This window comes from Magallana gigas, chromosome 8, assembly GCF_963853765.1.
Source record: "Magallana gigas chromosome 8, xbMagGiga1.1, whole genome shotgun sequence".
NCBI lineage: Eukaryota > Metazoa > Mollusca > Bivalvia > Ostreida > Ostreidae > Magallana > Magallana gigas.
This window is the reverse complement of record NC_088860.1, coordinates 19,700,215-19,725,933: the sequence shown is the minus strand read 5'-3', so window position 1 is coordinate 19,725,933 and position 25,719 is coordinate 19,700,215. Positions and strand designations below refer to the sequence as shown.

Genomic DNA, 25,719 nt, shown 5'->3' with positions numbered 1-25,719 from the left:
TTCTTAGTTAGTATAGATTATCTTCTCCAAACAGATAGTGTTGGTCAAGATTACCTACTAAGAGAATCGTAAATAAATAGACTTGCAAACGCCATGTTGTTCTTTGGCAAATTAGTTTCATTATTTTTTGAAATATAAACTGTTCAAATCATCGTACGTTTCACCACCCCCACCCGAAACACTACAGCACCAACCCCAAATTCTGCGCATTGTGCGAAGTGTTACAAATGTATTTAAAACGAACCCCATCCCGAACTGAATTTTTGTTTTTGTTTTTATAAACTTTGAAAGTTTTTTTTAAAACGCATTTTATTACAAATATATAATTTTAAGATACATGTAAGAAAAAAAAACCATGGTCCTTATGTTGAAGATACAAGATAAAGTTTTAATGAAATTGTACTGCATATTCTCTTTAAATATTAAATTTAAAGGGTTACAAAAGCATGCAAAGAGAATGTGCATCATTTTAAAACAATACCCAACACAAGAAGAAGAGACGGTGTGTACACCCGGATATGAAGACCAAGAAGTCGGATGGACCGTGAGTCTTTACTGGTTCCTTTCCTTTAATTCAATATGTCTGCAATGTTATCATAAATAATTTAACTTTCTTAAAGTTTACTTACTGGTCTCTAAATTCACTCCAACAGGCCGTCATTTTGGTTAACTTCAGGTAGTAAATTTTTGTAAACATCATCATTTACACTCGGACAACCAACCAACATCGGTACAAATCGTTTATTGGCTACTTTGAACTATGCTTCCTTCATTTTTGGACATTTCATATTCTAAAACAAAACAATATCAGTATAAAACATTTTTATCGGCCTTGGCAGACCTAAAAAGCCGGATTTCGAAAACCACAAGGAGAATATTGGCTAGGTAAAAACGTGTGATAAAATGTTTTCATCTGATTATCGAGATAAATTGTTCGCTTACATTTTTTTTAAAACACTCCCTAGCCAAAGAGCACGTGCATAAATTGGTATCGTAAGTCTAGCAAAATGTTTTTGTTAAAAGGGAACTAATGTTTTATGTCAAGGGATAACATAATCACCCTTCCATAGTTCCAGAAAGAAGGCTAAAACTTTAAACAGTTTTTATGTACACTAACACTTTAAAATACGCATATACATTCACTGAACGCGTTTAGTTCTGAGAGAATAGTAGCTACAAACAGCAAACCGCTATCAACCATGATGGTTTCCTGAGACTATGTTACTCATGTATTTTTTTATTTAGGAAATAAATATATTCACATGCTCACAACAAGAACAAGCCAGGAGTTACGTGTTGCCTTGCAAAACTTTTCAGGTGAAAAGGCATACCCCACGTATACAGTTGGGAGCGAGTCTCAGAAATACAAGTTGAATGTCGGGGGATACAGCGGAACATAACGCATTAATATGCCCTATAATTTGTTAGCACGATCACAAAAAGTGGCGGGGGAAGTTTTCAAAAATCAAATGTCTTTTGCTACTTTTGAAAAATGTTTAAATCATAAAACATACCCCCCCCCCCCGCCCAATGATACGTGCCTGATGTGGGAATTTGCATTGAATGTGAAAATAACTGTATACATACATGTATAATATATTATATGTATATTTTTTTTTACAATAATGCTACCAAAATGATACTTGTACATGCATTACATTGATTCTCATTCTGAGGGAACTTGATTATAATAATAAACAACGCAAAAGGACTAGGACGGATGTCAACATGGCTGTCTCTGTATATACACACCAAATTAAACTAGACCGATCTATTCCAGTGTCACGAAATAAACATATCCTATTTCATTTTAATAGTCAGGCGATATCTACATGTAAAGGTACATGTATATAAAAGCAATCAGAAATGTTTAATCCCTTGAAAGTAACAACGCCACCATGGGTTTATTTCGGAACATGTTCTTTATTTTTGGCCTGGTCGATTTATTTGTTATAGGGACTGCTGTAGAGCCTCATTTCACTATCAAGGGTATGGATAAGGGTTTCTATATATATATCAAAATATTCTCATATTAAAGTTAATCTAAAAATTTACAGTTTTTTTTAAAGCTATACTTGGTCGGATTGTAGAATAGATTTTTTCCGCTGTAAAGCAATGGTTAATTGCGATTATGTATATTGATGTACAATTCGTTATTTTTCTCGATCATTTAAGGCAATTTTTCTATAAAAAAAAAATAAAATAAAGAAAAACTTAAATTGAACCTAAAAAGAAAGATGACTTAATGAATATTTGAAAGAATGTTTGTTCAGTTCGCCCCTTTGTAGATTCACCAAAGTATGTGCATGTATATTTATTACTAGACAGTGGCATTTGCCAACAGTAATACACATGTAAATAACCATTTGAAAGCATTTTTCAAACAGAATAAAACAATAAGTGCATTTCTTTAACTCTATTGAAATTTTTAAACGACGTCGGTCAATTCACTCCGATTTCGATCAAAATAATTTCGCAACGAAGCTAAACACTGTTCTTTTTATGCATATGCGCATTGATTTTTTTGTATAACTCTAAAATAATAATTTTTAACTTAAACTATCTAAATTTTTAAAAAGATATTGTTTCTGTGATCATAACTTGGTAAAAGTTTTTAACTTTTACAAAAAATTGGTCTGTTTGATTTATAAGCCCGAAAATAAGATCTAAAAGATCGCATGAAGTGTTGTTTTTCAAAAAGTTATTCCAAAATTTTTTTTTAAAGTTTTTCATAAATGCATGTTTTCAAAATTGGAAAGATTATTAATGCTATAAATCCGCATATTTAAGATTTCCCCTCTTTCAGGCAACGTGGAATCTCTGCTTGAGTTGACCCCATGGACTTGGAAACACCTGAACACGTCCCTCAAAGTGGATTCCCCCGTCACTGTGGAAGTGTCCTTAACCTCTCACTACAGACTGACCGGGAAACACCTCAACAAGTTACTTAGTCAGTATATATCTCTTGAATTAGTAAATGTCCCTATATAAATCATTCAGTTTAGACGAACAGCTTTAAAGGGACATGGTCACGATTTTGGTCAAATTTTATTTTTCTGTTTTTACTATTTGTAATGCTTTAGGAATGCATTTCTAATGATGAAATGAAATTTGGGTGCCAGTCGTTGAGTTTTAAGCAAGATACAGGGCTTACAATTCTTCGTCATGTAAACAAGGCTCGTGCCCTGTTTTTGTTTACATAGGTTCAATATACCAGTAAAAATCTTTTTAAAGCTGGTTTGTCTATCTTATTATTCATTTTAAGCATAAATAAACAGTTCCTAACGATAAACACATTCATTTTAGGTCTAAAACTGGAATTTTCACTTAAATATTCAAAATGTAAACAAACGTTTTGTTTACATAGCGAAGATTTGTAAGCTCTGTAACTCGCTTATAACTCATCAAATTACACTCAAATTTTAGTTGCCTATTTAAAATGCCTTACTGAAGCATTGTAAACATTAAAATCGAAAAAATAATTTTTGACCAAAATCGTGACCATGCCCCTTTAAAGGTGAAGTTACGATTTTGGTCAACAGTTATTTTTCCGATTTTAATGTACACAATGCTTCAGCAAGGCATTTTAAATAGGCAACCAAAATTTCAGCGTCATTCGTCGAGTTATAAGCAAGTTACAGAGCTTACAATTCTTTTCTATTGTAAACATAGTTTTTGTTTACATTTTGAATGTTGAAGTGAAAATTTCAGTTTTAGACCGAACATGAATGTGTTAAACGTTAGAAACTGTTAATTTATGCTTAAAATGAATAAGAACATAGTCAAATCAGTTTGAAAAAGAATTTTTGAACCTATGTAAACAAAAACAGGGCATGAGCCTAGTTTACATGACATAGGATTGTGAGCCTGGTATCTTGCTTATAACTCTACGAATGACTCTCAAATTTCATTCAAGCATTAAAATGCATTCCTTAAGGAATGTAAATAATACAGAAAATAGAATTTGACCAAATCTTTTAAGGAGGCGTATTTATGAAAATGATCATTAATCTAAGCTAATTATTGAACGGAATTTCAACTTTTGCAAGTACACTGTACCATTACATAACAATTACAATTTAATACTGTAAATTAAACACCGAGTATAGGACACATGCAGCGACGGTCAAATATACTTTTATTACGCAAACGTATAATAAATTGCTACATGTATGTATACTTACAGGACTACAAAAACAAAGGGACTGTGCATCCATTCTCAAAACAATACCCAATACAAGAAGAAGAGACGGTGTGTACACGATATACCCGGATATGAAGACCAAGAAGTTGGTGTACTGTGACATGACCACGGACGGTGGGGGGTGGACCGTGAGTCTTGACTGGTTCTTTTCCTATAGTTCAATATAAGTCCATACCTTACACGTTAAATAACGTTCTAAAACTTATTGATTCTCTAGAATTACTCTAACAGGCCTTCGTTGTAGTTAATGTAAGATGTCAATTTTTGTAACATTCACACTCAAAAAAAAACAACCAATATTGGTACAAATGCTTATTTTAAATACAATCCTTTCTTAATTTTGGACATTAAAACAACCCGATATCAGTGTCAAACATAGACACTGCAATAGTTTAACCACTTTAAAAAGTCTTCCAGAGCTTCGCTTTTCTCCTTAGAATTTTACAATAAATTCCAATGACAATTTTAGGTGTTGTCTTGCAGGTAATTCAAAGACGAATGGATGGTTCTGTAGATTTCTATCGATCTTGGCAGACCTACAAGGACGGATTTGGAAAACTACAAGGAGAATATTGGCTAGGTGAAAACAATTGAAATTCATTTAATGAATTAAATGTTTGTTTTAATTTTATAAACAAAGGATACCTAGTAGTCGAAAGAACACTTGCATTTGTACAAGTCGTGGATGAAAAATAGCTACAAACAGCAATCCGCAATTATACCTTGATGATTCCATGATAACTGTTTTAGGGACACTTGGACATTGTTGTGCAGGTTAGCGATGTAGCCAATGGAACTCTTGTATATTTTCTAGGAAATGAAGATATTCACTTGCTCACAACAAAAACTAGCCAAGAGTTACGTGTGGACTTAAAAAAGTTTTCAGGTGAGAAGGCCTACGCCAAGTATTCCACATTTACCGTTGGAAGTGAGTCTCAGAAATACATGTTAGCCGTCGGAGGATACAGCGGCACGGCGGGTGAGTACACAAGATATCAGATAATATATGCTCGGCATTAATTTCATAATTAAAATCAAAATATAAAAGATTAGTATATTCCAGGGGATAGTCTTGCATATCAGAACGGGATGAAATTTTCTACCAAAGACCAAGACAATGACAAATCGGATAAACACTGTGGCGTTAATTTCCAAGGAGGATGGTGGTTTAAAGAATGCGAACGTGCTTATCTAAACGGACCTTATCTAAACTCGGCTAAAATCACTTGGATTAGTATCAACTGGTACGCATTCGGAAATGAAAACCGTGCTTTAAAGAAAGCATCGATGATGATCAGATCCAAGAATTGACTTTGTTGTGAAAGTATTTATTAAAACAAAAGTTGCCTGTATGTTGTGAAAGTATTTAAAAAAAACAAAAATTGCCTGTCTTGGAACCTGGTATTTGTCTTTTAATAAGCAATTGAAGACCAAAGTAGTTTTCTCAAAATATTCTCCCTCTCATCAGTGATAAAATATTTTCAGAGGTTGTTAAACCCTAATTGATAAACAATTAAGAAAAGTAGTCCTTTTCTTCAAAACACTCGCTTCTTTTTTACATGTAAGTTTTTTAATGTTTTTAACTGTAACATGTCACTTGTTTATTCTCTTCCATTAGTCAATTACTGCAACCTAGCAGGTTCAAAGCTTGTGTCACTTAAAACGGGAAAAGGAAGTTGTAGGTTTGAATTGCAGCCATGTAAAACATGATGTCCATTATTTTAGATCTGTCCTTTTGTTTCAGAATATCGTAAGATTTGGTGTAATGAATAGATGCCCGTTTACCATCTAAACATAAGTTCTCTGTAATGGCATCAAAGTGGTCAATAGAAATATCCAGGAACAGGAACATAATCTGCAAATAATTTAAAATAACTTACTGAAGTAATATGTAAATATTCATAAACTCTACACACAAAACATTATCATGAAAACTGAAGGTATACTATACCTACACTCATTGATAAAACATTTATATTCAAAAGGGGCGAACTTTGTTAATCCTAGCTAACCTTGTTTAACTAGATGTTTGCTCATTTACAGCATCAACCATCATAGGAATCAAATACTATATTTTCCATAGACAATCATTTAGAATTTGACTGGTCATGATTTGTAGATGTGTAATAAGGTTTTAATATGTAGAAATTTATCGCCATGTTCTATAAATACAAAATCTACAAAATATTTTGTATTTACTGCCCCTCCGTAAATTCAAATTTACAACATGACAGCCCCAATTCAAATAATTATGTAATGCCTGATAAGACCCCTAATTACCTCTGATCTCAAACATACAATTCCTACAGCATACGGTGAGAAAAATGACCCGTAGCTTTCAATTAGAAGTTCTGTTCCAATCTTCCCCAGTACATTGGAGCTGATAATGTTCTCTATCCACGTTTTCATTGGTCTTCTTTTGTCAATATGGTCTTCTCTCTTCAAGTAAAATTATTTTGCATTATTCAATCTCATCAAATATTAAATGCTATTTGATGTAAAAAAAAAAAAAAAATTGTTCCCATAATGCATTTTCTTTTTTTTCTTCATTTTTTGGACCTCTGACTTGCATTGGTAGATACCCAGGTTTTAAAGTGGACCAGAGCATGAACATTTTTAAAATTATTTGTCTGTTGGAGACCATATCTGTTAATAAAATTTAAAAACTGCACAAGACTGCAGAAATCCACACCACCAGAACAAACTGCAATTTATCATAATTGTCAGTAAAGGTTATCATGGCCTAATGAGTAAAAAATTATAAAACAGTGAATTGCCTGAAACTTATAATTTATATATGATAAATACCGTATAACAGGTATTTTTTACGTGCTGCTAATTTTTACGAGTTTTATAAATCCGTAAAAATTAAACGCGTAAATTTTCACAGAAGTAAAAAAACACCGCACGTAAATTTTCTACATCGTACGTATGAGAGTAATGCTCATGACCTCCAGCTCAGTTCCTGACGGATGTACATGTAGGTATATTTGAGCGGTTTTGGTCACATGGTGATAACAGTTCGGGCCCCAGGATCATGAAGCAATTTCAGAATTAAGTCAAAATTTCAATAAGTTATTAAATAATTGTTTTTCTTAATATGACAATTTAAAGTTGTAGTTAAAAACATGTTATCAAGACCCTTTTAATAGCATTCCAATTTTGGCAGTGTTTTCCATCAGGAGAAATTAAGGCAGTGTACAAGTTTTGACTTAAGTCTAAGTTTGCTTCATGATCCTGGGGCCAGATCTTTCTGTTCAGTCTTGAGTATTTTTTAAAACTACTTAAAATGCCACGTTAGTAGCTAGATTTCAATCACTCAGTCAATAAATATGACGGGGATACGAAGCTAACAGAAAAACGATTTTATGATTTGTATGTGTGTATGTATGTATAACTGTAACAAAGTCAGGTGAAATCCCCCCCCCCCTCTTTTTACCACAGATGATTTTAATTTTTACGGACATGTCCAATTCGTAAAAAAAATAACGCGTAAAAATTCAAATCGCCCTATTTTAAGACAAATTTGTAAAAAATCACAGCAGTAAAAATTACCCGTTATACGGTATTAATACAGTCAAACATTATTATCTGCATATATACAACACATTTATGTTCAAGATAAAGAGGTTCCTACTGTATTTGGAGAGTAATTATTTCATTAGTAACTTATACATCATTTGGAACTAATCTATTCTATATTTAATAGGCAAAACTTTCCATTATTAAAACATTTTTCATAAATAAATGCTACTTATAAACTTGCAGAATTGTTGATTTAATGGTCTAATTTCTCACTGCTTTCTTGATAATAGAGTTAACACATGCTATATACCAGTAATATAAAATTCAACATAAGTTAACAAAAAGTGAATTTATACATGTTATACCTCACAATTCATTATCAGCACAGGAGACCCATCTGCTCCATAGGGAGTAAACGTCTGCACAAAGTGTATGTCTGGTTCACTCATTATAACTTTGTTCCTGAATATTCCATAGGTTTTTCTGTGTGGCCTATGAAAATTTAAAACACAGTTTAATCATAGATTACAGAGATCACCTTGTCACCTTGACCGAATCTATTGCCCATATTTCTCATTAGATAAATGTATACATAGATACTGCATTTTTAAAATTTTTACAGGGTGTAGGTTACTTGCGACTATGAACATAATTGGTAATTTGCATCTCTAAATGTATCTATTTCAACTTTGATACAAGTTTGATTAAGGAAAATCAGTCAGAAGAAACCTGATTTATTAACTTATTCATTTGCAACTAGACAAAATAAAGATGGTGACCATCTCAAAATGCTCCGCTTAAATAATGGACAATAGGATGAAAAATGTTTCAGAAAACTATGCATTGACCTTGTCCTATAAATTAGAAATGTTCCAGCTGGACATAGAACTTTTAATTCAATTCCATTAACCCTTACATACAGGCATTTTTTTCAATCTGAGCAAGATTATGCAAATGGGAAATAATCTACAGTTAAAAACTGATTATAAAGAAATCTGCTATGACCTTCACATTGACTAGGTTCAAAGTCACTGCACACCATCAACCCAAAAGCTCTGTTTATGTGAAGTATAAGCTAAATAAGGCTAAGTGAAGAGCACATATACATAATGCTCTTAAAAAAGGATTTTTGTGTGACCTGATCTGACCTTGACACTTGACCTACAAACATCATTCAAGATTTTTGCATACCCTTTGATCGAAGGTACTCTGTGAGTGAAGTATGAGCTAGATTGGACCAAAGGGAGAGAAGATATGCTCCGCACAAGGATTTTTCACATAATTCTGCTATGACCTTCACATTTGACCTTGAAACTTGACTCTAGGTCAATGCACACCCTTTACTCAAAAGCTCTGTTTATGTGAAGTATGAGCAATATAGGGCTAAGTGGAGAGTAAATATGCTCTGAAAAAGAATTTTTTGTGTGATTTCAATATAGAGAGAAGATATGTTTCAGACAAGAGATCTCCCACGGGCAGATGGAAGGAAGGACAGACAGACTGATCACTATAGGGCGCCTGCAGAGAGGGGCCCTAATAATTATGCATAGTCTACGCATATTTGAAAAGAACAGCTCACAAACTATTCTAGCATTAACCTGCTCTTTAACAATATAGGTTATATCAAACCAAGACAATTATTGTATCTTCCTTGCAGGGTTGGTATAGACAGGTACATAATCTGTTATGGGTCTGCTCTATAATCACTCATCCAGGAAATATAAGTCACATTCAGCATCCAAAACATTCATGACTAGTACAAATCCATTCCTAGATTGCATCACCCTTGCAAGTTTGATAAGGTACTGCCAGATACTGCCTATAAATGCTTAAATGCTTGAGTAAAGACCATCTCTTAAATTTTAACCTGTCCAAAAATTAGATAGCTACTTCCGAGTTAACCTCCTTCCAAAACTTTAACCTGTTTCCTCATTTGTAAGATGTAAGTCAAGAGAATATCTGAAACATGAAATGCATGAATGTGTCAAGATAATTAATCAATAACACATCCCAGAAGTAAACATAGGTAATCACAGATTACAAAGCTCACCGAGACGAGACATCGCCCTTATGAGACTTCACCTTTATGAGACCACCTTTATCATATTAAATGAAAATCATACTTTATGATCTTGGATATTCATGGATTCTATTTTGACACAATATCGTATATCATCTGTTAAAAAATTGTATGATAATCATATGTTCATATGTTAATCAATACAATAATATAAAATTAAATATTGCATCCTATCATATTTAGAACATATATCATATAATACAATAAAATACCATAATAAACAATGATGAGATATGATATTGTAACGTATTGTATGACATTAATTTGTTTTGTGTTATACGTTATTGTATTGGATCACATAATACAAAATCATAATATATAAAACAATTTAGTATTATATTACAATATCATATTACATAATACATCATAACATTGAACATATGATATTATATTGTATAATATAGTATGATTTTGTATGATACTGTATCATTTTTGAAACATAATATGATATTGTATCATATGATACAATATAATTTGATACAACATTGTATCATATCAAATGATACAATATTATGTGATAAAGTAAAATATATAATACAACATTATATTATACATATTGTATCATATGATACAATAATACATTTTACAATATCATACAATACAATTTCATGTGATGTGATATTATATCATATTATAAACCAAAATCATATTATACAATATCGTATGATACGATATTATTTATTACAGTATAATATTATACAATTTCATATTACAGAAACTAATATCATATTATACAATATCGTATGATACAATATTATAGAATATACAATATTGTATCATAGGATACAATATTATAATTTGCAATATCTTATGTAATAGTATCATGTGATAAAATAATAAATTAATAATACAATATAATATTATACAATATTGTATCATAATATACAATACTATGCATAGCGATATCATGTTACAATATCATAACATAAAATATAAAAAAAATTGATTCAATATCATATTGAATCATATCACTTTTTATAATATTACATATGATATTATATTGTAATATATTAAACAATATTGTTTCATACCATACAATACTATATCATAGGAATCATGTTATATCATTTATCAATAAACACATCTATCTATCGAGCAGGTTTGAGTGAGGTAGGAGATTTCTTATAATTAGCATCCTTGATAATGGAGATCAGGCTCTGCATCTGAAGCGACCTCTGCGTTTCATTTATAATATAGTTAAATCAACTATGCAAGTTATCATCTATAAAACATGTGACCTGTTCCAAAAAAACTAAACCTCATCCAGCATCCAAAACCTATGGCTCAGATTCAGCATTCAAGCCTGTCAGGTGCATCAGTATACATAAGACGCATCTCCATGCACGTTTGGTGAAGTTCAGACCAGTAATAACTAAGATATTATCATCAGAGGGCACTAGCAATAAAAACCTTAACCTGCTCCAGCATCCGCATCCGAATATGGCTATGATTCAACATCCATGCTTGTCAGGTGCATCTGTATCATAAGACACACCATCCATTCAAGTTTGGTGAAGTTAGGACCTGTATTAACTAAGATAAATTTTTTAGCATCCTTGATAATGGAGATCAAGCTCTGCATCTGAAACTTCCTCTGTGATTCATTCATATTACAGTTTAATCAACTATGAAAGTTTGAAATAGTACTATTATCTATTAAACATGTGACCTGTTCCAAAAAATTTAACCATCTCCAGCATCTGAATCCTATGGCTCAGACTCAGCATTTAAGCCCGTCAGGTGCATCAGTATAATAAAACGCACCATCCATGGAAGTCTGGTGTAGTTAGGACAAGTAATAACTAAGATATGATCATCAGAGGGCACCTGTTTCAAAAACTTTAACCAGCTCTAAAAACCTTAACCTCCCCCAGCATCCGAAACCTATGGCTCAGATTCAGCATTCAAGCCTGTCTGGTGCATCAGTATCATAAGACGCACCTTCCATGGAAGTCTGGTGAAGTTAGGACAAGTAGTAAATAAGATATAATCATCAGAGGGCACCTGCAACAAAAACTTTAACCAGCTCTAAAAACCTTAAACTCCTTCAGCATCTGTAACCTATAGCTCAGATTCAGCACCCAAGCCTGTCTGGTGCATCAGCATCATAAGACACACCATCAATGCAAGTTTGGTGAAGTACGGACCAGCAGTAACTTAGATATTGCTATCAAAGGGCACCTGCAACAAAAACTTTAACCTGCTCCAAAAACCTTAACCTCCTCCAGCATCCGAAACCTATAGCTCAGATTCAGCATTCAAGCCTGTCTGGTGCATCAGTATCATAAGACACACCATCCATGCAAGTTTGGTGAAGTACAGACCTGCAGTAACTTAGATATTGCTATCAAAGGGCACCTGCAACAAAAACTTTAACCTGGTCCAACAACCTTAACCTCCTCCAGCATCTGAAATTTAGGACTCAGATTCAGCATCCAAGTCTTTCAAGTCCATAAGTAGGTCCAGATGCATCATCCATGCAAGTTTGGTGAAGATAGGACAAGTAATAGCTTAGATACAGGGCCTGCAACAAAAACTTTAACCAGGTCCGGACGCCGACGCCGACGCCGACGCCGAGGGTATAGCATAAGCTCCCCCTGACTTCGTCTCGGTGAGCTAAAAATTACTTAATGAATAAATATTATTCACTTACCTTGGATGAAGCAAACAAATTTTTGAAAAGCTCATGAACAATGTATGATAGATTTTTTCACATGGGTCTCTTTCTTTTTCGTTCCCATGATTCTCATGGTGGGATATTTTTGGGGGTATCAGAGGATGAAATATGGACCGCACTAGATCAACACAGCTCTGCAAAAACTCATTTACTGATGCCGCCCACTGACCAAATAACCTGCAAATCAAAATTTGATACAAACATTACCATAATTTATTAAAATAATCTGACCTGGATGCTGGTTACTGAGCATCTGCATTGCAACTGTATAATTAGTTTTCTTTGGTGATTAATTTTATTTACTGTACTGATCTTAGGCATGCCACATGTGATCACATGTCATAATGAACAATTAAATACATGTGTTCTGAAAACATACTTTGATGCACACTTGTAGATCCACCATTTCTACAGTGTAAACAGAAGTCAAATAATCATGATAATGCTTCATTAATCAATCTGTCAATGAAACAGTTGATTATGATGGAATGAAACTTCAATTGCACTTGCGTAAATTGGAATTCTGGGAAGAAATTAGACTATCCGTGTTAGGGAAATTCAAAGTTATGAAACTGGTCAGTTTCTAAATAGGTCAAACTGCGAATCAGACTGTCTCTGGGTATTGTCTGAGCCATGGTCCTGGTATACACATATACATGTGACTCTCGATGGCTCAAAGTCCATGGTACCAAAGAAAAAGTTTGAGTTTTTAAGAGTTCGGAATTTTCTGGGTTGCACGGTGGGTTTTAAAAGTAGTCTTATTGGATGTTATGATAAAGCCATTTATCTAGTGCTAACCTTAAGCTTAAACAACATTTTCTTTTCAGTTAAATTGACAGATATGTATGTTTTAAAAACTTAACAGAAACAAATACATGTATTGAATAAAGTCATGATAAATTATTCTTTTTATGCATCTTATTATGACCAGATTGCTTAAAACTACTGGACTGCAAGACAACGTTGTAAAAAAGATAACTGAGAATCACCCACTGTTCCCATTTCATGGGTCCTTCACCAGCTGTACTGAGTCCAAACATGTTCAGCAGTAATCATAATAATGACAATAATGCTGATATGCATACATTTTACAGTTTTATTATTCATTAATTTTCACTATGGCTCAAAATTATCATCTCGTCTCAATAAATTTCTCATTTTCACTGCGTCTCCAAATTATCACTAGATGGTCAGTGTAATTATAAATTAGGTTACAGTATAGTCAATCATCAAACAAATATAACCTTGCAGGACAAGCGCTGCCTGAATAAACAACCCGTTACATGGGTTATGCTTCTAACGCCTCATGCCATTTAAATGACCAAGTTGTTGGTAGTTAGTTGACGCTTGCCTATACACAGCCACTTCGAGGTATCGAGAGTACAAAACTGAAGTTTATAAATAACGGGACTGCAGTTTGACTTCGAGGGATCAAGGGTTTCTAGAGATCAAGAGTTCAAGAAATCAAGAGTAAATTTGCTTTGTTATATAGAGAAAAAAATCGGGACCCTAGACGCACTTTGAGCGATCAAGAACTTCCAGCCATCAAGAGTTACCTTTATATATTTTTCTTATTGGAGAGGATATAAATTGGCAGTGGTTTGCAGCGGGACCATGAAATTCAGCGAGTGATCTTTGTAAAGTTACATTTCTAGTCAATAAGGCTAAATAAAATTGAAATTACCGTTCTCAGGCCCGCGCGCATCCGTTTTGAGGGTGCCGCATTGCAAATTTTATTGCATTTTCAATTAAATAAAAAGTTGATAATGCGGAGACCTATCCGGAAAAAAAAAGTTTCCGCTTTCGGTTTGCATATAGTTTAACTTTCGTTTCTAATACGCAGCTTCCGGTGTGGTCTTAATCATTAAGTCGCTTATTTTCGTTAGTAAAAACTTTATGATCCAAACCTCCCGATGAAATTGACGATACTAGTAAAAATGGGGTCGATGGAAATTTTGGACTTAAAACGAATCAAAATGTCTGCTGTTTCGATTTGTATCCGCCATGGAACCCTGTTAATTCTACCGTGGAATATAATTGAGAGTTTTTCCGATGGTTGTTGTCTGTTAAACCTGTACGAGGGCGTGAAATCGATAAAATTCGATTGGAAAAGTTGGACCTCCCCAGAAAAAATACTTGGTGCCTTCGTTTCTTTGTCAGTTGGCAAACACAAGAACAGTTTGGACGCCGCGATTTTAACCATTATAAACTTGCAGGGTTTAACGATATCTACTGTGTATTCAGGACTTACTTCTTAACTCAAATGAACTGTGAAGAAATGTGGTCCCAGTAACTGTCGGATATGATTGGCCCCGAGATTGCATAATGGTATCTCTAGCCAGCTACACAACTTTCCTGATCCAGTGCCAGGTATTTTAGAGTAAACATCATATATGTCATTTTACGTTTTGTAAAGTGGATTGATATTTTTCTTTATTTTTAAATGACTGTCATTTATTAAAGGAGAAGAAGGACACTACAAGGAGTTCAGTGAGGTTTTTGAACCAATACTACAGAGGAACACTGTCCTTCTTTATCATAAAAATGAGCACAATCAACTGCAAGCAGACATGGAATTCAATTTAGTCTATCTGCTCAGACTGCAAAACAGTGAAACAAATGGGAACCTGCATAGATTGCCCGAAACCCAGAGTCTTATAAGTTATATAGTGCTACTAAACTTGGTGCCCAAGAAAGTACCTTGCTTACAAAAATCATTGGACTTTATCAGTTTTCATGTTGATCTGAACTTCAGGAATTAGAACCTAATAATCCTGAAAAAGCACCCTCAATATGCGCCCCATTGTAGAAAGTTTATATGAGATCAAATTTAGCCTGTGCATCTCCAATTGAGACCCCCTACTACATGTACAGTTCTGGTGTATTTCCCCCAATATGCTATCACTGTTGGACACAATACACAGATACAGAAGATGGACAGTACCCTATATGTCATGATTGTGTTGTTTTCACAACGACAGCTTTGTAAAAACGGAAGGATGTTCAAAGCTCAAGAGCAAAGAAGCAGACAAAATGAAAACAAATAGTTCACTTATAAACAAAATAAATGTTTTTTCATTTGATCTAAATATTAAATATCATTGTTGTACTTTGAAAGTTGGACTGTATTTTCAAACATACATTGGGGTGTTTTTATCTGTTAAAATATTTAATAGCTATCCTTATTAAATAATAAAACAGCTGCTTGAATAAAGAAAATCTTGTTTTTTTTATATTGTAGGTAGTTAATTTCTTTCCCTAATAAAAAAAAAGCCTCCCTCATCTGTTTTTTTAACAATAAAAAAGAAAATTAAAAGCCTCCCTCCCTCATCTAATTTTGGAAAATTTGGCCTGAGAACCAGAGAACTAATTTTATGTGGCCTAAGTTGGTGTGCAATCATACATTGTATGTACATCGCTACACGCCTGTCTCTTACCCTATAAACATGCTTAAGTGAATAAACTTTGCAAACTAATATGCAACTGCATATTCTTATTTATATAGATGGTGTATTCACTTTTGACCTAAAATTAATATGTACCGCGCTTGCTGACTTTTTTAGCTTTTAAAAAGGCTAATCTCTTGTAAATTAGGCCTAAGGCAAAAAAAAAAAATATGTGTGTTTCATATTTCATCAAATTTTAAAATAGGGTAGGTAGGTCGGCTTTTTTTTTTTTTTTTTTTTTTTTTAATGAGCTTTTAAGTTTTCCCCTTTCCTAGCATATGATTTTTCTATACAATAAGAAAATGTATTTTACAGGTGGAGCAATCGTGGATAGAGACAACTGTTACAGAATTAAAGCTTTCTTAAATCTAAGGTTTATTTGGAATGTATACGAATATTTTATTTTCATGTAAATAGAAAATATAAATATGACAGCCACTATAAATTAACAGATTATAATACTCATTACCAGAAATATATCATTAATTGGTTATTAGTTCTATTTTCCTGGTCAACTGACATAACAGTAAACATTAATATCGTAACTGTAAGTGTTGAATTCAGAAACAGAGGAAATTCTGGTTGATCAGACGAGAGCCTTAGAATTAAATCTTTTCAAAAATTCCAAAAAAAACCACAAAAAAACATAATTAATGGTTTAAGACTAAATTCAAAAATTTCATTTGCAATTGAACTGCAGCATTTTAGAATCATATTTATAATGTGAATGATTGTTGGGCCTATTCAAAGACTTACAATGTCTGCAGTCTCCACACCCAGAAATATAAAAAAACAAACTTTGCCTCTGCATTTTCTTGTACATCTTTATATTAATTTTTAACACATCACTGCCTTATGAAACTATTTATTGCATTGATAATTTAGCTAAAATAACCAAGGATAACTTTCATCCATACTGTCAATCTGCACTTAGAAATCTTTAAAACGCTTTGATGAGTGGTGTTTTCTATTGAATAGTAACAAGTGTTTTTTGAACTCTGATTTGTAAGACTCTATTGTTTAAACCAATTACGGTTGGTAATCTGGATTTGGAATAAAAAGTGTTAGGGTCGGAGCATAAAAAATAGGGTCGGTCGAGAAACCGGAAACACACATTTTTTTTTTTGGCCTAAGAAAAAAAATTGTTTGTTTCCGCTTTCCCGACCAACCCTAACTTTTACCCCACAACTCAAAACTTTTTTTAAGGATGTCTGATGGAAAAACGTTTAGTTATCCAATTTGGAAAAAAAATATCTCAAAATTTTGGTCACAAAAACGCTTGAAGCAGTTACTCTTCTCACATCAGTGTAATTCAAACGTTTTGTTTCAAAATGGCTGTATGTTTCCATGTGTTGTAGATTTTATTAGCTCTCATCGTTGGCAGAGGAAGTTATCTGATATATAATATCATTTTTGTGTTTTCTTAAGACCAGCTTAGTAGTCAGGAATGATATTAAAAGTATTTCTCATTTTATACCATTCAGCAGTGTCAGCATCTAACCGGCATGTATGGATACTGCAATATTTAAGGGAAAAAAAAACATCTGAAAAAATAAAAAAAAATTTCGACCGACCGACCCTACTTTTTTTCAGCATGAAAGCGGAAACAAACCATTTTTTTGTTAGGCCTTAATCTAAAGGAAAAGGAACAAAATCATGCCAAAACAATCACTCTAATCAAGCACCAATCAAAAAAATGTTCATACTCTTGCTTCTGTTGATATAATAAAACATAATATGAAATTAGGGCAAAATTTATTCTCACCAATTCAGCTGAAAAAAAAAAAAGTTAAATTAAAAATTTTTCAGAAACAAATTTTCCAGAAACAAAACTTTCCAGAAACAAAAAAACTTACCTGATCATTGTGTCACCAGTATACTGTCCATTTATTACAGTTTTTCTGTAAAATTTGTTCACTCTCTGTGCTTCATTTACGATACAATCAAGAGTATTTCTTTTCAGATCATTGAAAGCATGACGATTCCGTCTTCCTCTGTCGCTGTCCTCATTTTTTGTTTCAAAATGCATTTCAGCAGTTTTAGTGATAGTTTCTAAATCCACATTCAAGTTCTCCAACTGATCTTCATTAGCCTGCTTAAAAGTGCCCAATATTTCCTCTTCAACTACTGTGCTCATGGTCCATTGTTTCTTTTCTTTGAGCATTTTGAAGAAACAGTCGATTGGCATTGGTTGCTCATCATAAAATATATTTAAGTCACTCATATCCTCTTTTTTAAAATCAGAAGCCAACAGTCTTTTTTTTATACTTCCCCACTGCCCAGTTTCTGAGTCGGAAGAAGATGAATTTGTTGGTGAAGGAATTGTATGCTGTGCTCGTCTTCCATGTGGAATACTTTGTTTTACACATGATGATTTGGGCAGCTTAAATGAATGTCAAATAAAAAGATTATTATCTCAATCATTTGAGTAAAAAATTTATCTTGATGCTTTAATACATCAAAGAATTACAATTTACTATAATTTAATAAGAACTGTGAACGCCAAGAACTGTTTCCCGCCTACATTTTACATCCAAATATTTCGGAATTTCTGTCAGATATTCAAAAACAAATTTAACTACTAAAAAGTATGATCAAATCCTAATTGATTAATATTTATCTTTAAACAAAAGTTTTGCTTTTTTCGGAATGTATTTTGGTCTGTAGACATATGTCCCCTGTGAAACAACAAATCCTTTGGACGGCTTTGGTATAAATATGCCAAATAACAATATATAAAACCCCTCAAAAGGAGCTTTTGTTTCACGGGGGGAAAGATATTTTAAAAAACATTTCCGTTTTCTGTTAATTTTTATTAGGAATTGAGCTATTTTAACCCAAAATACAAAGTTATCTCTCTTTGTTTGACCAAATCATTTATATTTATTGAAACTATACATAAATGTTTACTTTATTATAAAAAAATTACTTTAATTAGACAATTTTCAAAAAATGACTTTTAGCTAGGTGGCTAGACAATGCTATCGTTCACAGTCCTTTATAAATCATTCACTCACACACCCGTACATTTCATTATTCACTTTATTTCATTGTTTATTAGTTATTTCATTGTTTATTAGTAATGGATCATATTTGACTTGTATTGGTGATCTGTCCATGGTCGTGTATTTTGGTGTGATGGTTACCATATATGGTGATAACTATATTATGTCTATATTTGGAAGTTAATGGTTAAACAATTTGTATACATGTGTGGATTAGTCAGTGTGCAAGTCTGCTTTTAACATCTTGTTTGTTTTGCACAATGATTTAAAAAATTACAACTTGTTTGCCTGTAGTAATACTGTCTAATTAATTAAAATCATCACAGCTGTTTCAATTTTTTTTTATCATTCGAAGGGAAATATGGTCATCTTGTCATAGTAGACGTAATTGTCTTTAATTGTGACATCATTAAAAAGTTTTACACAAAATTGAATATTTTCTATTCTATAGGTTCATACAAGGAAGCATATTTGTAAATCTTTTTTTAATACCTTATATAATGATTTGTTTTGTTGTCAAATAGTAGTATGCAAAATCCCATTATTTGAACTATTGAAATTGGTCCACTGTCTCTATTATATTATGTTATAACTTATTATATAAGTTTATAGACAGTCAGGCTGAAAGACGGCAGACAAAAGGTGAGCAGTAAAGTTCAGGTGAGCTAAAAAAAAAAAAAACAGTCCGAATGTGTGACTCTCTCTCTTAAAATTAAAAACACAATAGTCAATCGTTACAATTTGAACATGTTAACTTAAACTCCTTCTGCTTATATGGCGTGTTGATATGTACAGTGTACGTAACGATAATAATGTATATAGACCCATCTTAATTGTCTCTTGATCAGTGGATTACGATGTCGTGATATTACCAGTTCGTCTGATGCACTGGACAGGTTTTCAGTTGGTGATGGCGGGTTTGAATAATCCCCTTCATAATAGGTCTCACTTACTTCTGCTATCCGATCGCCCATTGCGCTCAAGCCTTACTGTACACAAATGTCAAACCCTGTCATCTTTTTTCGCGGCATATTATATGCGGTTCCTATTGAATTCGTTGCCTCAAGCCTCTAGTGAAGGTATGTCTTTTCACCCCACAGGACAAAGAGAGTTGTGAAAATTACAAATGTATATTAACAGCAAGTATTTTCTCTTCTAATAGATTGTATAGATTTGTGTATAGATCGATTATGACATAGTTCTTATCAGCTCAAGCACGTAACATTGTTTTTAAAAGGTGGGGGGGGGGGGGGGGGGGAGCAACTTTGCTAATCATGAAAATTCTAATTCGTGGAGGAGGAATGTTTGTTTTCCGTACGAATATTGATGAAACCACAGTAAGTCTCAATCAAATGTTGCTCTTTTCTGTTTATCATATTATCTATGAACATATTGAATCAGTTTACCTTGTTTGCCATGAGTCATTCGATCAAAGAAATGTTAATTCCATACTTTACATTATTTGTAAACAAATATAAAACTCGAGCTTTGTTTACATAACAATGATTTTTTACCTCTGTATCTCTCTTATAACCCGAATTCTAACATTCAAGTTTTGGTCAATCATTCAAAATGAGCAAGTAAACCATTTTATGCATTAAAAAAGAAAAAGAAAATTTTGATCTAAAATTGTGTCCAAGTCCCTTTAATAAGAAGGATACATGTACTTTGTTTTCAGACTCCAAAATGTTAATATACAAAATCACTTATTTTCAATATACATGTAGATTGTGTATGAACATATTAAAAAACAATTCGGGTAAATCCTATATATCCATGATTGAAACTACATGTATATACATGTAGCAATCAAAGTCATATGTAACTAACAGAATTGTGTTTTTACGACTATATGACTACCTGGTATTTATTTAGGAGTGGGATTATAATATATAAGTTGAAAACTATTTCCACTTATTCATACAACCCTGTATAAGATAAAATTTCAAATCCGATCATTTTATGTAGAAATTAATGAATGATCGTTGTTATTTAAAAACTAATCAAAATTAAATCAATGTCCCGGAAAGAAAAAGATAGAATGAAAGAGTGATCCAGTCGACTAGTAGGTCTTTTCGGAAACGCACCATTTTATATAAATCTTTTCTCGTAATTAGGAGATCTTTTCTCGTAATAACGAGATAATTAACTCGTAATAACGAGATCTTTTCTTGTAATTAGGAGATCTTTTCTCGTAATGACGAGATAATTAACTCATAATAACGAGATCTTTTTTCGTAATTAGGAGATAATTAACTCGTAATAACGAGATCTTTTTTCGTAATTACGAGATAATTAACTCATAATTACGAGTTCTCTACTCGTAATAACGAGATCTTTTCTCGTAATTACGAGATAAAAATATTTTCTATGTGGTCCTATTCGTCTTTCGTAGGAATAATACTTTCACTGAGATAAATTCCATTCAATTTGAAAAGGAAAACTTTATAAAGAAATAATAAAAATGGGGGTTTTTTTTACAATCATTATGATGGTACTTAGAAAATGATTAATGTATTGCATTGATTCTTATTTTGCGGGTACTTGATAATACTGACAACAATGCAGAAGGACAAGGACGGATGGCAACATGATTCTCTCTGTATCTATACACCAGACTAAGCTACACAAATTATTTTGTCGTCACGTAAAACATATTCTATTTCATTTTAATAGTCAGGCAATATTTACATGTTACAAATGTACATGTATTTGTACTGGGTATATGTATATATAAAAGCAATCAGACATGCTAGATCCATTGAAAGTAACGACGCCATCATGGGTTGTTTTGCGAGCATGTTCTATGTTTTTGGTTTGGTTGATTGTTTTGTTCTAGTGATTGCAGTTGAGCCTCATTCTAAAATCAAAGGTATATGAAGATATGTAAACATTTCTGAACATAAAGATATGAATTCTAGTACATGTTATTATTAATCTTTTACCTGGTATTTTTGAGATTTTTCTCTTTTAATAAATTGCCTCTAAAACGTTATTTACATGTCCTCAAAACTAACTAAACAATCAGTATTTTTTGTCTTTGTACAGGCGATGTGGAATCTTTGCTTGAGTTGACCCCATGGAACTGGAAACACTTGAACACATCCATCAAAGTGGATTCCCCCATCTCTGTGGATGTGGCCCTCACTTCTCACTATAAACTGACAGGAAAACACCTGAACAAGTTTTTCAGTAAGTACACCCTCTATCTTGTCCAGGAAAAATTCACTCGTTATTCCCTTACAATATTCCTGTAAATATTTCATACCAATGAAAAATGAAATTAATGTTAATTAAACCGGACTATAAAGTCGATTTTGAATGGTGTGTCGGCATAAATTATTTTGGAATACTATGCACAGTTTATTAGTATTCGTCTGATCTTGGCGGAAGGAAAATAACACGACGATGACATAAATGGCTTGTTATTACTTGAACATTATTATAATACTTGTATCTGATGTAAAGGGTGTAACAGAACAGTTGTACGCATGTCGACTTGGGTTTTGACCAAATGATTTGTTAGAAATGTTGCAATATTCCTTTGTAAACATTGCTTTCTTCAGGTCCAACAAATCAAGCATGCATGTATGTTATCGCCAAAACAATATCTTACAAAATTACAATGTACATACGTATACATATCGCTTATATGGCAAGTACTAACCGTTTGAAGGAGTCCTATTGGAAGTAAGAGAATTTATGAATTTGAAAGTTCACTGTTTATAATTGTGATTATTTGATGCTACACCTACTAACATTTACGTCGATATCAATATTATTATATTCAATCTTACAGAGCTACAAACGCAAACGGACTGTGCCTCCATTCTCAAAGCAATACCCAACACAAAGGAAAGAGACGGTGTGTACACGATATACCCGGATATGAAGACCAGGAAGTTGGTGTACTGTGACATGACCACGGACGGCGGAGGGTGGACCGTGAGTCTCTACTTAGTATTAGGACTTGTTAAGCAAGGTGACCTATAGCTATTGGTCTTCGTCCGTCGTCGTGCGTCTCCTTCGTGCGTTAACAATTTTACATTTTCTAGTAAACTTATGTACATGGCCAATTGTTACCACGCATTTTGGTCTCAAGCATTTCTATGATAAGTGGAATCTAAATTGAGAAATAAATACCATGCCATCCCGGGGCTTTATGGATGGAGTCAAATATGCAAAAATGCCGATTTTTCAAAATTTTTCATCTGTACTCCCACACATGCAGGAAAAAGCTAAATGAAGATTATGATGTCCATGAAGCCCACTGCCAAATTTGTGAACTTCATGATTGAAGAATGGCGCTAAATGCAAAACTTTCGTTTGTAGGTAATTCTAAATAGGATGGATGGCTCTGTTGATTTTTACCGTTCCTGGCAGACCTACAAGGAGGGGTTTGGGAAAGCAGATGGTGAATACTGGTTAGGTAAGAAAAAAAAAGATTAAATATATTGATGTCATTTTGAGAGGTACAATTGACAGGAATAAGAAAGTATGAATTTCTATAAAATTTTCATGGTGAAAGGCTTAATTATTTTACTAAAAAATTGACAAGCGCGATAAATTCATATTCCAATTGTTGAATTTTTAATATTAAAACTTTATACTAGAAATCAGATGTAGTATGGAATTTAGTCCTTTTTATACTAGCAATTAGGAGTTCATTGCTTCCAACTGCTTATCGAAACACAAGACGTCTCAAAGTTTTTAGATATTCAAAACAAGAGCTGAGAGATTTTTCTGTAGCTATGATTAATATTCTTTTTCAACTTCGTTGCGAAGGAGGTCATATAGAATCCTCGCTTAACGATATGCCTTTCATGTACGTTTTGTGCCCATGATTGTGTTACATGTACTTAAACTTAAACAAACGTGATTTTTGTTGTTCTAAATTAAAAAAAAAGAATACGTCCATGCGGTCATCATTTATGAATTTTTAGAATTCGATTCTTGTCATGAATTTCAAACATGAATGTTGGGATAACAAATAATTATTGACGTTTTCCAGGAAATGAAGATATTCACTTGCTTACTACTAGGACCAAAAACGAGCTACGAATAGATCTTCAAAAGTTCTCCGGTGAAAAGGCTTACGTCAAGTACTCCAATTTTTCTATAGGAAGTGAGTCTGAAAAATACAAGATAGCTATCGCAGGATACAGCGGAAACGCTGGTGAGATAACAAATCATTTGAACGATCGGGAAAAGAAAATATTTCAATAAGTTTTAGAATAGTCTGAATTCATTTTAATTTCATTGTAGGAGATAGCCTCTCTGACAATAATGGACTGAAATTTTCCACGAAAGATCAGGACAATGACGCTATGGTTAAAAGTTGTGCTGTTGTGCATCAAGGAGCATGGTGGTTTGGAGCTTGTTCAAGGAGTAATCTAAATGGCCTGTATCAGAAATCTGCCGTAAAATGGACATGGAAGGGTATTGTGTGGTATCATTTTGACAAGGGCGGGGTTTCTATGAAGAACGCAAGGATGATGATTAGATCCAAAATATGATGTGCTGTTCAAATACAATGCAATCTGAATGACATGTCAAGCATTTTCATTGTTGTTATAAAAAATAAGATTCGTTACTTGTAACCTGAAATAAAGTACAGAATTAAACCACACCCATCAATAACTGTGAGTCTTCTGCTGTTACATGAAAGACTGTAATTCGAAAACGCATCCCTATTTCAGTACCTTTTCTGTGTTAATTATCACCCAACAGTGGCGACATTAAGTCCTATATCTTTGATTATGGCGAAATAAATAATGGTGAACGTCTAACCAAGATACGTCACTTGTCTTATTTCTTCATAATTACACGTCGAAATTTCAGTTCAAAAATCATTCTTTTCACAAACGTCAAACAGAAACCCTAAAAACAGTAGAAAAAACTGTTGTTTGCCAACTTGTGATAATGAGGTCAAAGCAAGATATTTAATATTCTTTTATTAAGTCCCATGATCAGAAGAACTCCATGTACATTCATATCCATAGGCCAATCCTGAAGTGGACAGCAACCAAAATTCAAATATCTATAAAAATTACAAAAATCGAAACCTCCATTAACCCGAACAAGCTTAATGAATAGTTCTATTAGGGTATGGCGATGAGTATCGGAAATGGTTGGTGAAAGAGTCAAGTTCTTGCTTCTCTCTGGGTTGTACTCCGACAGCATCTTTGTTTTCCAAAAATAATGATTTAGAAAAAAGAAAACCATCCAAATATCATACGAACTCATAACAAGAACATTCTTGAGTGTGTCGTATTACTGCTGCTTTTTTCCAACCCCCTCAATTCATTTGTGTCAATTTTTGGGTGGAGGAGAAGAATCAAACATTGGTTAATTAACTTTACAACCTTTTGTATATAAAAACAAAATGAAAATCGATCTAATTAATAGTACATCATTTCCCAGGCTGAAGCATATGATTTCTATTCCGAACATTATACTGCCAGGAAGCTTGACCTCTTCGCTCCCTCAAATATTTTTTTAGGGAATACATAGTGAAGCGAGCTCAAACACCAACGCATGGTCGAAGAGAAACATTGGACTGATGCATTGAAAACGTCAGTGATGCTTGTCATTTTGAAGAAACTATTGCAATAAATCAGTGTATTTTATTGGTAAATCTTATTAATTTTGCCCCAAATTGCTTTGGATTTATAAGAAGTGCAATGGTAATAATAACACTTGCCAGTCGCTGCGCCTCTTTGCGACAAGTGGAATTTCTTCGAATGTTTTTTCAATATGCATGAAAACAAGTTTTCCATCTT

General features: G+C 33.1%; 3 protein-coding genes and 2 long non-coding RNA genes across 6 annotated transcripts; 4 read left to right on the top strand and 1 right to left on the bottom strand.

The window, feature by feature from the left end:
* Nucleotides 1-1,844: 1,844 nt before the first annotated feature.
* On the top strand, nt 1,845-5,555 carry LOC136270473 (ryncolin-4-like). The gene is made up of 6 exons (XM_066067841.1): nt 1,845-1,989; nt 2,807-2,950; nt 4,187-4,332; nt 4,688-4,784; nt 5,019-5,183; nt 5,268-5,555. The coding sequence occupies exons 1-6, from the start codon at nt 1,899-1,901 to the stop codon at nt 5,513-5,515; spliced, it is 891 nt and encodes a 296-aa protein (XP_065923913.1). The 5' UTR covers nt 1,845-1,898; the 3' UTR covers nt 5,516-5,555.
* Nucleotides 5,556-5,659: 104 nt separating this feature from the next.
* On the bottom strand, nt 5,660-20,002 carry LOC105336085 (uncharacterized). Of its 2 annotated transcripts, none has more exons than XM_066067830.1 (6): nt 19,810-20,002; nt 17,789-18,315; nt 12,463-12,663; nt 8,094-8,221; nt 6,485-6,648; nt 5,660-6,059 (listed from the first exon to the last, which is right to left on the bottom strand). In XM_066067830.1, exons 1-6 carry the CDS (start codon nt 19,909-19,911, stop codon nt 5,862-5,864), a joined length of 1,320 nt encoding a protein of 439 aa, XP_065923902.1. In that variant the 5' UTR covers nt 19,912-20,002; the 3' UTR covers nt 5,660-5,861. The 2 variants fall into 2 exon arrangements, with proteins under 2 accessions (XP_065923902.1, XP_065923903.1); XM_066067831.1 differs by having other exon boundaries at nt 19,891-19,999.
* On the top strand, nt 9,613-12,615 carry LOC136270474 (uncharacterized). The gene is made up of 2 exons (XR_010708216.1): nt 9,613-9,745; nt 12,426-12,615. It is a non-coding gene; the product is annotated as an uncharacterized lncRNA (long non-coding RNA).
* LOC109619750 (uncharacterized) lies at nt 14,594-15,454 on the top strand. The gene is made up of 2 exons (XR_010708690.1): nt 14,594-14,856; nt 14,950-15,454. It is a non-coding gene; the product is annotated as an uncharacterized lncRNA (long non-coding RNA).
* A 1,716-nt stretch (nt 20,003-21,718) lies between the features above and the next one.
* On the top strand, nt 21,719-24,723 carry LOC105336084 (microfibril-associated glycoprotein 4). Its single transcript, XM_066067845.1, has 6 exons — nt 21,719-21,809; nt 21,986-22,129; nt 22,737-22,882; nt 23,270-23,366; nt 23,949-24,113; nt 24,203-24,723. Exons 1-6 carry the CDS (start codon nt 21,719-21,721, stop codon nt 24,451-24,453), a joined length of 894 nt encoding a protein of 297 aa, XP_065923917.1. The 3' UTR covers nt 24,454-24,723.
* Nucleotides 24,724-25,719: the final 996 nt, after the last annotated feature.